Genomic DNA, 17447 nt, shown 5'->3' with positions numbered 1-17447 from the left:
ACATACATAAACAAGTATACAGTAAAAGTTGTGAACTTACAAAACAAACATGCATGACATCATACAGGGACCCCATACATCAACCCTCTACCAACACCTTGCATTGTTGTGAGATGTTTGTTACAAATTATGAAAGAATATTGTCAAAATCTTACTACTAATAATAGTCCTTATCTTACATTTGGTCTGTTTTTCCCCCAACCTACCCTATTATTATTTTTAAAAAATATATATATTTTTGACAGAAGTTGTAAACTTATAAAATTTAATCATGCACATGTGCAGAATTCCCAAACAACACCCCTCCATCAACACACTACACTGTGGTGGAACATTTGCTACAGATAAGATAATATCATCTGATTGCTACCATGTTCATAGTATACATTTGGCTCACATTTTCCATACTGCCTCTTTTTTTTTTTTTTTAGATTTTTATTTATTTTATTTAATTTCCCCCCCTCCCCTGGTTGTCTGTTCTTGGTGTCTATTTGCTGCGTCTTGTTTCTTTGTCCGCTTCTGTTGTCGTCAGCGGCACGGGAAGTGTGGGCGGCGCCATTCCTGGGCAGGCTGCTCTTTCTTTTCACGCTGGGCGGCTCTCCTCACGGGCGCACTCCTTGCGCGTGGGGCTCCCCCACGCGGGGGACACCCTTGCGTGGCACGGCACTCCTTTCGCGCATCAGCACTGCGCATGGCCAGCTCCACACGGGTCAAGGAGGCCCCGGGTTTGAACCGCGGACCTCCCATGTGGTAGACGGACGCCCTAACCACTGGGCCAAAGTCCGTTTCCCCCATACTGCCTCTTATCAACACAGTACATCTTTCGCACAGATGCAAGAATATTATATTATTACTGCTAACCACAGTCCGTAGGTCACTCCAGCTGTATTTTTCCCATGCTTCTCCACATTCCCAACACTCTGCAGTAGTGATGTACATTTGCATCTGTAGCATCAACCACAATTCTCATCCTCCTCTTGGTTTACTGTGCTATTCAGTTCCTAGATTATTCTCTAGCATTCTGTCAACTGGCATTTACATACCTAGACTACCATTTTCCGTCACATCCCCATTTATAAACTAGCTGTTATTCACTATGTGTTACCATCCACTCTATACATTTCCACACTTTTACAATAAGCTAATTAAAATCTTTTTTAATATAGGTATTTAGGGCTATAAATTTCCCTCTCAAGATTGCCTTTGCTGTATTCCATATGTTTTGATAAGTTGTGTTCTTGTTTTCATTAGTCTCAATATATTTACTGATTAGTCTCAATATATATACTGATTTCAATATATTTGTAATTTCTTCTTTGACCCACTGATTATTTAGGAGTGTGTTGTTTAGCCTCCACACATTTGAGAATTTACCTCTTTCCTGTCTATTATTGATTCCCAATTTCATTCCATTATGATCTGAGAAGGTGCTTTGTATAATTTCAATCTTTTTATATTTATTGAGAGTTGCATTGTGACATAACATGTTGTCTTTCCTGGAGAAGATCCATGTGCACTTGAGAAGAATGTATAACCCGCTGAGTTTGGGTGCAGTGTTCTGTATGTTCTGTATATGTTAGGTCTAACTCATTCATAATGTTGTTCAAGTTCTCTGTTTCCTTGTTGATCTTCTGTCTAGTTGTTCTATCTAATGATGTGAGTATTCTGTTGAAGTCTTCAACAACTATTGTAGAGATATCTTTTTCTCCTTTCAGTTTTGCTAGAGGTTACCTTATGTATTTTGGGGCACCCTGGTTATATGTATAGGTATTTATGACTGTTTCATATTCTTGGTGGATTATCCCTTTTATTAATATATAATGGACTTCTGTATCTCTTATAAATCTTTTGCATTTAAAGTCTGTTTTGTCCAATATTAGTATAGCTACCCCTGCTCTTTTTTGGTTACTATTTGCATGGAATATCTTTTTCAAACCTTTCACTTTAAGCTGGTTCGTATCCCTGGGTCTAAGGTGAGTCTCTTGTAAGCAGCATGTGGTTGGTTCACTTTTTTTTTAAATCTTTTTTTTCCTTTTAAAGATTTATTTAGGGCGGCGGACTTGGTCTAGTGGTTAGGGCGTCTGTCTACCACATGGGAGGTCTGCAGTTCAAACCCTGGGCCTCCTTGACCCGTGTGCAGCTGGTGCAGTGCTGATGCACACAAGGAGTGGTGTCCCACGCAGGGGTGTCCCCGTGTAGGGGAGCCCCACGTGCAAGGAGTGCACCCCATAAGGAGAGCTGCCCAGCATGAAAGAAAGTGCAGCCTGCCCAGGAATGGTGCCACACACACAGAAAACTGACACAACAAGACGCAACAAAAAGAAACACAGATTCCCATGCCGCTCACAACAACAGAAGTGGACAAAGAAGATGCAGCAAATAGATACAGAGAACAGACAACCGGGGTGGGGGGGGGGGAGGAGAGAAATAAATAAATAAATCTTAAAGAAAAAAATAAAGATTAATTTATTTATTTCTTCCCCCACCCTCATTGTTTGCATTTGCTGTGTCTGTTTGTTGTGTGCTGGTGTTCTCTTTCTAGGAGGCACCAGGAACTGAACCTGGGGACCTCCCATGTGGGAGGGAGGTGCTAATCTCCTGAGTCACCTCCTCTCCCTGCTTTGTTTCATCTCATCATTTCACTGTGGCATTTTGTCACATCAGCTCACTGTGCCAGCCTATCATATCAGTTTGCCATCTTGTGCATCTTCACTAGGAGGCACTGGGAACTGAACCTGGACCCCCCACGTGGTAGGTCGGAACTCAGTCACTTGAGCTACACCTGCTTCCCAGCATATACTTTTTAATTGGGGAGTTTAATCCATTCACATTCAATGTTTGTTACCATAAATGCACTCTTTGTTTCCACCATTTTATTCTTTGGTTTTCATATGTCATATCTGACTTTCATCTGTGTTTTTACTCTTTTGGTTATCCTTTCTGCTTTTCTTTCTTCTATACTCTCCTCCAAGTCTCTCTTCTGTTTTTTTGGTTTTTTTTTCCCCAGCTTCTAAGACTGCCTTTAATATTTCCTGCAAAGGTGGATTCTTTTTTATGGACTCTTTCTTAGTTTCTGTCTGTTTGTGAATATTTTATACTCACCTTCATATCTGAAGGACAATTTTGCTGCATAAAGAATTCTCAGCTGGCAGTTTTTCTCTTTCAGAATCCTAATTTTATCATACCACTGTCCTCTCACCTGCACGGTTTCTGATGAAAAATCTGCACCAACTCTTACTGGGCTTCCTTTGTATGTGATGGCTTGCTTCCCCCTTGCTATCTTCTGAATTTTCTCTTTATCTTTCACATTTGACATTCTGAGTAGTATGTGTCTTGGAATAGATATAGTAACATTTATTCTGACTGGGGTACCCTGAATTTCTTGGACATGTAGGTTCATTTCTTTCATGAGAGTTGGGAAATTTTCAGCTATTATTTTCTCAAACTCTTTCTGCCCTTTTTCTCTTGTCTATATCCAGAACTCCCATTATAGGTGTGCTGTTGTGTTTCATGTTGTCAGTCATCTACCTGAGCCCCTGCTCAATTTTTTTCATTCTTTTCTCTTCTCTCTTCAATTTCAGCTGTTCTGATTTTGGTGTCACTTATTCTTTCTTCTATCATTCCAAGCCTGCTGCTGTATGCCTCTAATGTTCTTTTACTTTGTTTTGTTTTGTTTTTTTGAGGTACTGGAGCCAGGGATTGAACCTGGGACCTTGTATGCAGGAATCTAGTGTGCAACCACTGAGCCACATTGGCTCCCCTTTGTTGGGTTTGTTTGTTACTTGTTTTTGTTTTTAGGAGGCACTGGGTACTGAACCCGGGACCTCCTATGTGGGAAGCAAGTGCTCAACCACTTGAGCCACATCTGTTCTATCTAATGTGCTTTTTTTCCTAATGTGTTTTTTTGGAAGATTTTTTATTTATTTCTCTCCCCTTCCCCCCCGCCCCCACCAGTTGTATGCTCTCTGTGTCCGTTTGCTGTGTGTTCTTCTGTTACCGCTTCTATCCTTATCAGTGGCACCAGGAATCTGTGTTTCTTTTTGTTGCGTCATCTTGTTGTGTCAGCTCTCCATGTGTGCAGCACCATTCTTGGGCAGGCTGCACTTTCTTTCGCACTGGGTGGCTTTCCTTATGGGGCGCACTCCTTGCGTGTGGGGCTCCCCTATGCAGGGACACCACCCCTCTGTGGCACGGCACTCCTTGCGTGCATCATCACTGCACATGGGCCAGCTGCACATGGGTCAAGGAGGCCCGGGATTTGAACTGCGGACTTCCCATGTGTTAGGCGGGCTCCCTATCCATTGGGCCAAGTCTGCTTCCCCCAATGTGTTTTTTATTTCACCTATCATGTCTTTCATTCCCATGAGCTCTGTTACTTTACTATTCAGGTTTTCAAATTCTTCTTTGTGCACACTCAATGTCTTCTTGATGTTATCTCCTTAGCCTTATTGTCTCTTAAATCATTAATTTTATTTTGAAAATTTGTGTGCATCTCTTTAATTAGTTGTCTCAAATCCTGCATGTCTTCTGGGGCTTTGATAAATTCCTTTTCTTGAGTCTTGTCTTCCTTTTTCTTAGTATGGCTTGTAATTTTTTGCTCATGTCTAGGCATCTGATTAAAGGATGGTAGTTTACTCAGATGCTCAATTTCTCTCTTTTGTAGGGATTAAATGGTGGAAGGCTGTGTGTTACTGCTGTTCTTTGGTTATTCTTTCAACCTGGTTCTTTAGGATTGTCCCTGTTAGTTGCTCAAAACTGGGCTCTTGACCCAATAATGGGTTGCAAACCTGCTTCCTAGGGCGTTGGAGAGGGAGGATCTAAAGGCCAGAAAAAACCTCCCTTACTTAATTTCCTTACTTGCCTTCCTTGGTCTGCCAGCAGATGGCGTGCTCTGGCGGTCCTCTCAGTTCAATGCCTGGTCAACTAGCGTTTGCTGCAAAATGGACTGGATCAATGTTAAATGAGTGTCTGAGGCTAGGAGTAATTCAAACTTTCTCAGAGACAATTCCCCAACTTTTCCTGGCAGCCTTCTCCCTTTTCCCGGACAGGAAATAATTCCACTCCCCTCTGCATCCTCAACAATGAGGCCAGGTTAATAGAGAAGGATGTTAGAACCTCGGATCTCTAGAACCTGATCTCTTTGGTCTAGAGCTGGCTCCCAAGGAAAACAGTATTGTGGCCCCACCTGGCCTGGAAGGGCTCCCAGGACACAGCAGACCAAACTTGTGGGTCAAAAGCTGAGTCAGCCTTAGGCTGTGTCCCCCTCTGTCCCCTTTCCTGGGGAGGTGGATCTCAGGGGCCCTCTCTGTCTGTAGCCACCATTCCTGGGCCTGAGTATTCAAAAGTATGCAGTGTGGTGGAGGGTGCCAGCGGTAGCAGCCATGGCTTTTAACTTACAGTTTTGCTGTCACACTTCTTTTCCTTTGTCCTGCTCTCTTGGATGGTGTCCAGCTTTCGCATGGTGTCATAAACCCTAGAAGATTTTCATCCAGGCCCTTTCTGCCTGTCCTTTAGCTGTTTTTCTGGGAGAGAAGAGAGCCCTGTATCTTTCTAGTCCTCCATCTTCCCGGGAGTCCTCTAGAAGTAATGTTTTGACAATGATCTTTCATATTTTGTAACAAATATATCATAACAATGAAGGTGTTGTTGGTGGAGTAATATATGAAAATGCTGTATGATGATATGTTTGTTTTGTAACTCCACAACTTTTTCTATATACTTTACTGAAAGAAATAGAAAAGTGACCATAGAGGAGGTGAGAATAAGTTTGGCAAGTGAGTTTGAAGAGTTTGATCATGAAGCCTACAGAAGATTTCCTGGCCTGAAACATGGGAAGCAGCAGTGGCTCAAGCAATTGGGCTCCCGTTTATCATATGGAGGACCTGGGTTCAATCCCTGGGACCTCCTGGTGAAAAAAAAAGAAAAAAGGTGCCCCAAACCTGTGGGGTGAGGCACAGGCCCCTGCACCCCGAAGTCACACACCGAAAAGACAATGAAGCAACCAGATAGGAAAAAAAAAAAGAAAAAAAAATACAATAATTTAAAACTGCCACACAAAAACAAATGGTCCACAAAATATTCCTTTCCTTCTGAAGGTTTTATGATGCCTTGTTCCCATTATCAGTGTTTTCCTATTAAACTTAAATAGCCAATTGAGACAAAAAGTTCTGAGACCGTTCTTCCACCACTGATAACACTGGGGTGGCAATGTTGTGGGTAATATTCATTTAGCCTTCTGAGCTCTCTGGGAGACTTGGTGACCTGGCCAGTTGCAGCAGCCTTCTTGTCCACTGCCTTGATGACACCCACAGCAACTGTCTCATATCTCGAACAGCAAAATGACCCAGAGGAGGAGAGTCAGAGAAGCTCTCAACACACATGGGCTTGCCAGGAACCATGTCAACGATGGCAGCATCACCAGATTTCAGGAATTTGGGGCCATCTTCCTGCTTCATACCAGAACGGCAATCAATCTCCTTCAGCTCAGCAAACTTGCAAGCAGTTTGAGCTGTGTCACGATCCAGCACAGGTGCATAGCCAGCACTGATTTGGCCTGGAGGGTTCAGGATAATCATAATGGTATACGTTTTTTAAGGACAGCATTTAAAGCAGGGGTTCTTAACAAGGGGTCAATGAGCTTGAATTTATTTATTTATTTTTAAAATCTGGATTACTGGAGTCCTTTATTTTTTGTTAATATGCTTTTAATTTTTTTAAAAAGATACCTAGATTACATAAATGTTACATAAAAAATATAGGGGATTCCCATATGCCCTGCTCCCTACCCCTCCCACATTTTCCTACATTAACAACATCCTTCATTAGTGTGGTACATATGTTTCAATCGATGAACACATTTTGGAACATTGCCACTAAGTATGGATTATAGTTTACATTTACTTTACACTCAGTCAGCAAAATTTTTTAAGTTATGACAGTATATATAATGGGCTATATCTATCATTGTAATGTCATTCAAGACAATTCCCAGGTCCCAAAAATGCCCCCATATTACACCTGTTTTTCCCTCTCCCTCCCCTCAGAACCTTTGGTGGTCACTGCCTCCACATCAATGATAAATATTTTCCCATTGTTAGAATCACAATAAGTCTATAGTAGAATACCAGTAAGTCTACTCTGGTCCATTGTTCATTCCCCAATCCTGAGGATTCTGGGATGGTGATGCCCATTCCATCTCTAATTGAGAGGTGGGCTTAGATCCTATGGGGCAGATGGATGGGACTATCTTGGTAAGCTTGAATTTAAATTCAAAAAAACATTCTTGTGGGGATGTGTTGGTGCGGGTGTGATATATTTATTAAATAATACAGAGTATAGTGTGGGCTTAGTAAGAGGTCCATGCTTTTCTCCTGACTGGCAAAGGGGTCTGTGGAACAGAAAAGATTAATAACCCCTGATTTAAAGCAACAAAAAATAACAAGGAAGGGCTGATACTGAGTGTCCTACTTTCATCTGTAAAGAAATCAAAGGAAAAATAAGGATTTTAGTAATCTCCAACGTATAGATTATGTTCTGCATGTTTGGAAATAAAAGCACACTTTCTTAAATAAATAGCAGTAGGTCTGGTAAAGGGCTAACACAGGCCACAGCCTGTCAATAACAATAATAATGATAATGATAACAACAGCGCGAGAGCGCTAGTGAAAGAAGTTTAACGCGGTTTACGCTGGACGGACACAGGCCAGGTTTGCTTCCAGCCGCCCCGCTGTATCAGGGCAGCGTGAGGGACCCGCCCTCCTGGCGGCCGGAACTACAATTCCCAGGAGGCCGCGGGCAGGCTCGCGGCGGGCAGCGGCGCCTGCTGGGTCTGTTGCGGGGCCGCTGGCGTCTCTGCATTCATGGCTTCTCCTAGCAAGGCTGTCATTGTTCCCGGGAACGGAGGCGGGGACGTGGCCACCCACGGCTGGTACGGCTGGGTGAAAAGGGGGCTGGAACAGGTAAGAGACGCAGCCCCGAGGTTTGAACGTGCCCTGCCCCCTAGCAATGCTCTCTCTTTTCATTTCTCTCCCCTGCCGGTAAACTCTCGGTGGGACCTCGACCTAACTAGTGGTCGAAATTTGGGGTGGTAAAACCGCCCAGAAGACTGTCTGAGGGCTCAGTCGTAAGACTGAAAGGTACCGGTTAGAAAGAGACACAGAAATGTACTGCAGGAATCGAGCCCCACTGCCTTCCTCATACCTGTTGCCTTTTAGATTTGGGATTTCCCCAGGTCATTTTACATCTATTTTCATTGCGCTCTGCCTTAGTTTTTTTTTAAGTCAATATATAATATTTAATACATACGAAGGATATATGTAACCTACGTATAAATTAGGAAGCCTAATAATGTAATGAACATCTGAGAATCCATTACCAAACTAAGGTGTAGAACATTACCAGTATCTTTCAAGTCATCTGTATGTCACCCCATCCCATCCCCCTGCAATCCTGAAATTTGTTTTTATTTGCTTCCTTTTTAAAAATTAAGGTACCTTTACCACGTACGTGTGTATCCTTTAAACAACATATTGCTTAATTTGCTTTGTGTTTAAAAAATGGTATCCTGTAAGCTGTATTGAGCAACTCACTTTTTTTTTTTTTAAACCCTCTTCTGTAACCAGGTAATAAGATAGCTTCCTGGATTGCAGTCCTCTAGAATACATCTCCAGAACAGAATTCCAGGGCTGTGGTTGAAAACCATGGCCAGAGCTACAAACCCAGGGGTAGAAGAGGAGCTGTCCAAAAGGATGGGGTCTCCAACTTTCTGAGCCACGTTTAACTTACTCCCTGGCACAGTCTGTTTGGCTCCAAGTCAGTCTGTCTAGCACACATTCCTACTCTGTAGATATATGCCTGTAACGACAAGTACGCATGGACAAATGTAGATGTAGGTCTCTACGTAGACAGCTACAGAATGGCTAGAGAACTCCAGATGACTGATATGTTCATATGTAATCCTATAGCACTTAACCCAATTCATTTCATAATCTGTAAGAAGATGATTATTAAATTGATCAAGATAATATCAGGTGTTTCATTTCTTATTGGCAAAGTATTAGCTGTAATTAAGCTATTTATTATGGCTTTTTTCCCCCACCCTCATGTCCTAGATACCTGGTTTCCAGTGCTTGGCTAAAAACATGCCTGACCCAAGTAAGTTTTAAACTTGTTTTTAAATAGCCTCATCTCGCTATGTTTTTTATCTCATTTTTTTCCTGTAGGGAACAGAAATATAGTAGAAAAGCCAAAGGCGAATCTAGGAATAAATACTAGCTTGGTGAGGAGGGTGTCAACCACCCATTCTCTCCACACACACATGCATTGTAGAAAATTCTAGTAAGAATCAAGAAAAGCACCCGGGACTTAGTAAAATTTAATTTTCAACTTTACAATCAACTTGATTTTCCCTTCTAAAAGTTTAACAAATATTTTTAAGCAACTAACTTTCTGAAAATCTGTGGGTGTTCCATTTGAGACAGAGATAGGATAAACCTTTACAGTATCTATTTGAGATCCTAACATTTAAAAATGTAATAGTGTCACTTTTGTCCTTGGTATGTTTATAACTTGTCCTGGGAACTTTCTTTTTGAAAATAATGAATATCTATGTATGTGAGTTTTAGTGAGAATGTTGACAAGAAGTTTTTTCTTCCCGGTTTGAAAGTTTACATGAAGGCTTTAATTATACTTCAATATTTCCTCAGTAGTTTCTTACAAGAGCATAATAAAAAAACAAAAACAAAACTATTTACCAAAACTACAGATGTGGGTCTTTCAAATAGTAGTCCTCGTAAATCTCTGGTTCTATTGAAACAGCCCCATCGCCCATGGTGAGGTGGCTTTAGCCTGAGGTTCGCCCTATCAAATGACACAGATGACAGACTCCCTTCTTTACCCTGAACCTTAGTCATGGCGCGAGAGAGCATCTGGCTGCCCTTCATGGAGACGGAGCTCCACTGTGATGACAGGACCATCGTCATAGGCCACAGTTCCGGGGCCATTGCTGCCATGAGGTGCGATCCGTGTAAATTGCCCCTACCTGCATGTGCTCAGCCTTGTTTGCTTGGGAAATGCCTTGGGTACCTCTTAAATTTCTTCTGCTGAGGAACAGTGCTGATCTCAAAAGTAGTAACATAATCTTTACTAATCCCTTCCTGGGTTAGATTTTTTTTAAAATGTTGCCCCTACTGGAATGAAGCCATGTGATACTTTTTTTTTTTAAAGTACCAGGGCCGGGATTGAACCAGGGACCTCGTATGTGGGAAGCCGGCGTTCAATCACTGTGCCACATGGGCTCCCCTGATTTTTGTTTGTTTGTTTGCTTGTTGTTTTTGTTTTTAGGAGGTACCAGGAACCAAACCTGGGACCTCTCTTGTGAGGTCCCTGGGACCTCAGGCAGGTACTCAACTGCCTTACCTATATCCACTCCCAGTGTGATCCTTTTAAAACAAAGTTACATCACTCTGGTGCTCCAAACCCTAGCAGCATCTCATCATTCTCAGAAAAAAATCTCTGGCCCCCACTAGGTCTGATGTCTCCTCTTGACTGCCCCCTGTCTGGCTTACTGACCTCATTGGTGCTCCTTGAACAAGCCAAGTACACTCTGACCTTGCACTTGCTGTCCTGTGAATACTTTCCAGATATCTGCCTGGCTTTTCCCTTCCCTTTAAGTCTCTACCATCTCAGTAAGGCCTTCTCTAATCATACCATATGAAACAGCAACATGCCTCACCTGCTCTGATCCCTCTTACTGTTCTCTGTAGCACTTGACATCCTGTTTACTTCTCCTTTCTCTTACCAATAGAATGTAAGTCACATGAGGTTGGAACTTTGTTTTGTTTATTATGACACCCCAGTGCCTAGAAGAGTACCTGACATACAAATACGTGTTGGAGGGTGGGGGCTGATACTCCCTACTCCTCTCGACCCGTCAGTCCTTAGGATTCATGGGCCCGTCTCTCCCTTTAGCCTAATAAGCCATAGGGGGTACAAACTTAGCTGCCTGTATAAGCCTATTAGGATTGGGTTTCTTCCACATTTGCTAGATTGGTGACAAAGGATTGTAGTTTTTATTTGCATAGCCTCTTGTCCCAAGCAGTTGCTCAGGATGTCACATGAATTGCTCCTCAGGGAATCATGCCAAATTCCACCTTTCAGGCACACTAATCCAAGCTACAGGAATAATGCTTTTTTGTGTGAAGCTACAAAATTATAGTGCAGCTATAGAAAGGATGTTTGTAAGCTACCAGGGGTTGTCTGGAAAATGAAGATGAGACCCCTTTATTGTTGAAATCTGACCCAACTCAAGGCCAACTGCGTTTTTCTCAGGCTATTGGCTTATGAAGATGTACCTTGTTTTAAAGACCCCTGAGACAAAGTGCAGGATTGTTAGCAACCTTCTAAAGACTTACTTCTAAATCTAAGGTGGGCAAGATCAATTGATACTAAAACCTTTGGGTATAAAGTTGTAGAACAGGATATTGACATAGTAATGGAGTAGCACCCTACAGATTACTTATTAGTCACAAAAGAGATATTGTGCCTTTTCACTAGAGAGATCTGGTGGATAGCAACTTAATCAAGTGACCAAACTTAACCTCAACAGTAATGGGTCAAATTGGCATCATGTGTCCATTATGTGATGGAGTGGAAAGGACACATCTTCTAGGTAGTATTCTTGTAAAAAATGTTTAGGCTCAATCTAATCATGAGGTAACACAAATCCAGCTTAGGTCATAGTTTGTAAGACAACTGGCCTAGAGTCTTTTTTTTTTTTTTACCTAGACTCGTAAAAATGTGTCATTTAAAACACACAAAATTTAAAGGAGACTTAAAGAGTCATGACCACCAATGCAATGTGTGATTCTTAACTGGATCTAGAATTGAAAAAATGTTTTAAAGGCCATTTTTTATACCATTGGGGAAGACTAAAAATAGGTAATATAACAGTATCAATATTAAGTTTATTGGGTGAATAATAGTAATGTAGTTATGTAAGAGAACAACCCTGATCTTAGGAGATATTTGAAATATTTAGAGATGAAAATGTAGCAACATTAATCAATGTAGGTGTTTACTCTGTCAACTTTTAGGTAGCTGGGAAAAAATTTTTTTAAATAAAAAGTTAGGAGAAGCAGCAGACCAAGAACAAGATGCCAACCCTCAATGTGACCTGGCACAAAGGACTCTCGAAATGATGATCACCATCCCACATCTTGGCTTAGCCCTGTCTTAATGAGTGAGTGAACTGTATACAGATAACTAGCTGAGTATCTACTTGTCAACACTCTACCAGGCACCAGGGACAGAGAGCTCAATAAGGCTCATGAGTGTCTGCCTTAAGGAACTGAGAGTTTAGTGCAGACAAGTAAGACAATGCAGTGTGGAGTGTGGAGTCATAGGTACTATTCAGTGTTTCCTACAATAGGTTCATGGACCACTTGCATCTGAGTCACTGGGATTGGAGGAGGCGTCATGCTTTAAAATGCAGATTACTGGGCTCTGACCCCAGCCCCCTGAAGCAGATGCCCTGGGACTCAGCTCTGCATATTAAGTAGGTCCCCAAGTAATGCTGATATATACTAAAGTTAGGTATTAATGCTGCACATCAAAGGGATTGATTAAATTTCCCATCAGGAAAGGATTACAAAAGAGGTTTGGACTCTTGAAAAAATGAGGCGCTCACCAATTAGCCATGGTAGATTGCTTAACCACTGGACTTGTTCTGCAGTTTCCTTGCTGTTTTTCATATTCACCCCAAAAGCATAAAACACATGCTTTCTGTAAGCTAAATCAAATGAGTTTTTAAGTGATTTATTGACTTCTTGGTAATCAGATTTGAACATTAAAAATTAGCTGACAAAATTCTTCCCTTCTCAGATATGCAGAAACTCATCGAGTCTATGCTATTATATTAGTGGCTGCCTACACATCAGACTTGGGGGATGAAAATGAGCGTGCAAGTGGTAAGTTTGGTTTCTTTGGGTTTCTCCTTTTCCTCTCTAATTCTCTCATTCTGAATCCCATTTTCATATTCCTTCATCCATAAATGTCTTATCATTTCCTTTCATCTTTAGCTGCTTCCCTCTTTTTTATTCTATATATCCTCTTTTATTGGTTATGTGGCTAACAATAAAAACTTAGTCTTTATAATCTTTCAGTCTAAGTACATTTTAATTTGCTAATTTACATATAAAAATACGTACAATCATGGTTAGAGAAACTAAATAGAAAATGTCACACACACTCCAATGGAAAGAAAAACAAATCGAGTTCCCTACCACCATCCTGTTCTGTTAGGAGGCAAGGGAGGAAGGACAGAGAGCAAGATCACCATCAGCATGGACAGAAAGTAGAGCAGAGCACCTGCTCTGTGTCTCTACGCAAACAAGGGCATCTGGATTCTTTTCCTTCCTGCCCTGCTAAGGCAGAAGCTCCAGAAAAGCCCTTAGTCATGGGGTTGCTCAGGTTAAAAGAATCCAGTAGCATTCAAGAAATATTAACTACCCATTCTTGGATAGAAGTTAGGCACTTTGAGAGGCAGCAGACCTCTTTCCAACTCATAATCTAGAATTGAACTCTTCAGGCCTGATTTTATTTGACCCATATACTTCCTCTTCACAAGTAGGTATGGTATCAAGCCCTACAGATTTGAAAACAAAAGTGCTTCTAATTTACATTTAGCAGGTCCTAATCCTGATTCTTTAAGTCTCTGCTAGAGTCTCCTTTATATATTCTTGAACAGAGATTATCCATAGGCACTGACAGGTTATATATTGTTCCTCCCCATAGGATACTTCAACCGGCCCTGGCAGTGGGAGAAGATCAAGGCCAACTGCCCTCACATTGTGCAGTTTGGGTCCACAGATGATCCTTTCCTTCCCTGGAAGGAGCAACAAGAAGTTGCTGATAGGTTGGAGGCCAAATTGTACAAATTCACTGACCGTGGCCACTTTCAGAACACAGAGTTTCATGAACTCATTAGTGTGGTAAAGTCTATGCTGAAAGTACCAGCATAGACAGGATGATTTTTGTTATTTTGATACCCAATATATAAGTATAGCAATAATATCTATTATATACTAGATAATTACTGGACACATAAAAGATCAAGTTCAATTCTGGAAATGCCTGAGAAACAAATATAAATTGTAATAGTCAAACTAATTTACAAACAGCACTTCCATTTTCTACAGAATCAATCTCCTAAACTGCTATGTAGTAAAGCACTATTTTTCCAACTTGATAAAGGACATCGGACAGCTTAACTGCCCTTGTCTATCTAAAATGGACAAGTCAGACTTAGAACCCAGGTTTTCCAATACCCAGTTTAGATTACAACTAAATAGGCCCCGTGTTTATTGTAGGAGATCAATCTTTGAAATAGAACAAACCTTGCTATTTATTGGGGAAAGAAAACATGACGAGGGTCCAGAGTGTTGGCATGGAAGTCAAAACATTAGCTGCTATTTCAAGCTGGCCCAGGATATCAAACCCAGACTAGCGCTCACCTTTGACACACTGCTGCCCCTGGTGTTTGAAGACATGGAGAATGACACACTAGGATGCTGAGTCAGGGATCTGCAAAGATCAGGCAGGGGGGAGCAGAAGTGAGCACAGCAGATTGTCCTGATGTAAGACAATGAGAGAGTGGGGGTTAGGACAATCTAGAGAGCATATGTCCTGTCTAAAGCAGGAAGCTACTACTCAGGATCAGGAGATTTTTGCTATGTGGGAATGTGGCAAGGTTTTGCCAGGCTTCTGAGTTTTGGGGGGACAAATCTTCATATGACAGTTTTAAAATTCAGGGAACATATATGGATACATTATTTCCAATCCATGTACATACAGATTGTTAGTTGGCAACTACAGCATAAATAAGTCGACAAACACTACAAGCCAAACAAACCCAAGGCATCCATTTGTGATGTTGGCTGTAAACATTACTAGCCAAGTGCTTTTAGTGATTCCATAGAAAACCTGAGAAAAGCCTAAAATAACCAAAATGGACATAATTTAAAATGAGGAAATCACGGGAACAATTTGAATTTTTTGTTACAGTCTCAAGTATTTTTTTTTACGGTAATCTCTTCGTACCTTGAATTTTGTCTTATAAAAAAGCTATAGCTTTTAAATTCCATTGTTTTAGATCTTTCAAGTATCGTTCCATGATTTTTCCTCTGATCATACTCCCTCAGAATTTTTTTAATTTCCCATCATCTTTTGGCTATTATTATCCCTAAATATTACCTCAAGCTGTTTCCAGTGAATTTACACTTGAATTGTAGAACCTGACATTTCTGCAGTAATGTGAATTCCCACACTGTTGAGGCATAAAGGGGATTCAGAGCCATTGGTTTAACCTGAAAAGCCTTTTGGTTTCTCATTGTGCTTAGACAAAGAAAAGTCAGGAAAGATAGTCAGGAAAGCTTTTATTGGCAATTATTTTGGAGGTATGGGAATTTGGTAGGTAGGGTGTGCTGAGCGTCCCTTTTCTACCATAATTATGTACCTGGGGATTATTTGTTATACTAAACATTATTTTTTATAATTAAATATAATTAAGATTTAGCCAATGTATTTGACAAGTCAGTGAAAAGCAAATTAAATCAGCTGGGTAACAGTATTCTTAAAGAGGCTGTTTAGCATTGATTTGGCCAAGTATGTAATAAAAAGTTGGATTCTTTTTTAAATATTTGGAATTAATAATTGCTTTACTTATTCTCTGCCTTGTTTTTCTGAAGTCCTTTCTAAAAAACTAAAAACTTCTACATAATGGCAATGTTCCTAATACTTTGTTGTCCTCTTTCTCATAGAAAAAAATATTTATAAAATTGAGAAATAATTAAATTTGTCTTCTTCTTTTCTAAAAAAAATAATTCAGACAGACCTATATGATTGTTGAGCTGTGCTGCCCAATACGGTGGTTACTGGCCACAGGGACCTATGAAATTAGAATTCCAGATCCTCAGTCACACCGGCCACATTTCAAGTACTCAACAGCCACATGTGGCTAGAGGCTGCTGTACTGGACAGCAGGTACTGAACTTTGTAATCATTGTAGAAAGCTTTATTGGACAGCTCTGTTCTAGGGCATGTATTTTATATTCATCCTTCACCCAGCATCTAGTAATGAATACATACATGTTCTGAGTAAAAGTGACTCCATTTGAAATTACTTGTCTGATTGGTTTGCTTAGTTGATCACCATCAGAATCAGTCCCACAAAATTCACATCTCCAAGGTGTTTCACAGAAAAAGCCCACATTATTATTTCCCCATCAGTTAATATTCAGAATGAAAAACATACAATGGGAAAAATGTATAAAGGGTCTCTTTATTCTGGTAAGGCAAGGAGTACTTTTATGTTTTAGCCAATGATTGTAAACTTTAAAATGACTCTGCTTATCAAAACATGATGCAGTCTTTATTTAAAACATACATTGGTTCTTTCTCCCTCCTTAGAACTCCCCACCAAGTTCAGTTTTCTTATTAGATAAAACTCATGCCTCAGTGATGGGCCATGTCACACATGGCAGGACAGATATTGTTCTTGCCATTCCAACTCTCACAGGGGGTTGAAGAGAAACTGTAGTTTGATACTCCCAGATTCTTCTCTCTTATATAAATGTGACACTTGAAATGATCTTTGTTTCAAAGAGCTAGTGTCATGTCATCAAATGCTAGTTCTAAAGAGCTAGCCACAGAATTTATCTGGTACTTAAAAATTGGTTACTGTGCTGAATTTTTTTTTTTTTAACTGATCCCACAGATCTCAAAATAGCCCTTTTGATGTTGTCCACTTAGAGTACCTCCAAACTGGTATTAGAAACTGAGTAGCTGAGAATGAATCCCTTTCTGTTGGTTCCAGGCTTTTGGCCTGGGCACAGAAACCTTTAAATGCAGTTATTAAGTGAAAAACATAACCACTGAGATCATAAAAAGCCTTTCCAACTCACTTTTGTGCAACATCAAATAATTTAGCATTTTCTTTATGGCTGAAGATTGGAACGGAAAGTACTGCCAATACTAACAATTAAAATGACTGTTTCCTAAGTTCCATGCACTTTAAATATATTAGAACATGATTCTTAGAAAAGCATAAGGGAAGGAATCTAAAAGAAGACAAGAAGAATGATACCTCACAAATAAAGTTTGAATGGAGGGCAATGGGTTACTTTTAGTTTTATTATTTTTTAAAAGAATTTATTTTCCCCACCCCCTCATTTGCCATTGCTGTGTTTGTTGTCTTGTTTCTTTAGGAGGCACTGGGAACTGAACCTGGGACCTCTGATGTGGGAGGGAGGTGCCTAATCACACGAGCCACCTGTTTCCTGCTTTGTTGTGTCTCTCATTATGTTTTCCTCCTCCTTTTAAAAAAAGATTGTTATGTCTCCTCACCCCCTTGTTGTTAGCATTTGCTGTGTCTGTTTGTTGTGTGCTGGTCT

The 17447-nt window shown here is 40.6% G+C and overlaps 1 protein-coding gene across 1 annotated transcript; it reads left to right on the top strand.

Annotated features, from left to right (window-relative positions):
* Positions 1 to 7788: 7788 nt before the first annotated feature.
* On the top strand, positions 7789 to 15849 carry RBBP9 (RB binding protein 9, serine hydrolase). Its single transcript, XM_004472374.2, has 5 exons — positions 7789 to 7958; positions 9111 to 9153; positions 9908 to 10013; positions 12880 to 12965; positions 13792 to 15849. Exons 1-5 carry the CDS (start codon positions 7860 to 7862, stop codon positions 14016 to 14018), a joined length of 561 nt encoding a protein of 186 aa, XP_004472431.2. The 5' UTR covers positions 7789 to 7859; the 3' UTR covers positions 14019 to 15849.
* Positions 15850 to 17447: the final 1598 nt, after the last annotated feature.

The sequence above is a fragment of the Dasypus novemcinctus genome, chromosome 24, assembly GCF_030445035.2.
Source record: "Dasypus novemcinctus isolate mDasNov1 chromosome 24, mDasNov1.1.hap2, whole genome shotgun sequence".
Lineage (NCBI taxonomy): Eukaryota > Metazoa > Chordata > Mammalia > Cingulata > Dasypodidae > Dasypus > Dasypus novemcinctus.
Note: the sequence above shows the minus strand (reverse complement) of the source record. Positions and strands in the feature narration are given on the sequence as shown.

Excerpts from the sequence above, each read along its gene's own strand:
- RBBP9 (XM_004472374.2), top strand. The coding sequence starts at position 7,860 with ATGGCTTCTCCTAGCAAGGCTGTCATTGTTCCCGGGAACGGAGGCGGG. Across the intron at positions 9,154-9,907 it reads TAAAAACATGCCTGACCCAA|TCATGGCGCGAGAGAGCATC; the intron begins GTAAGTTTTAAA and ends CCTGAACCTTAG. Across the intron at positions 12,966-13,791 it reads TGAAAATGAGCGTGCAAGTG|GATACTTCAACCGGCCCTGG; the intron begins GTAAGTTTGGTT and ends TCCTCCCCATAG.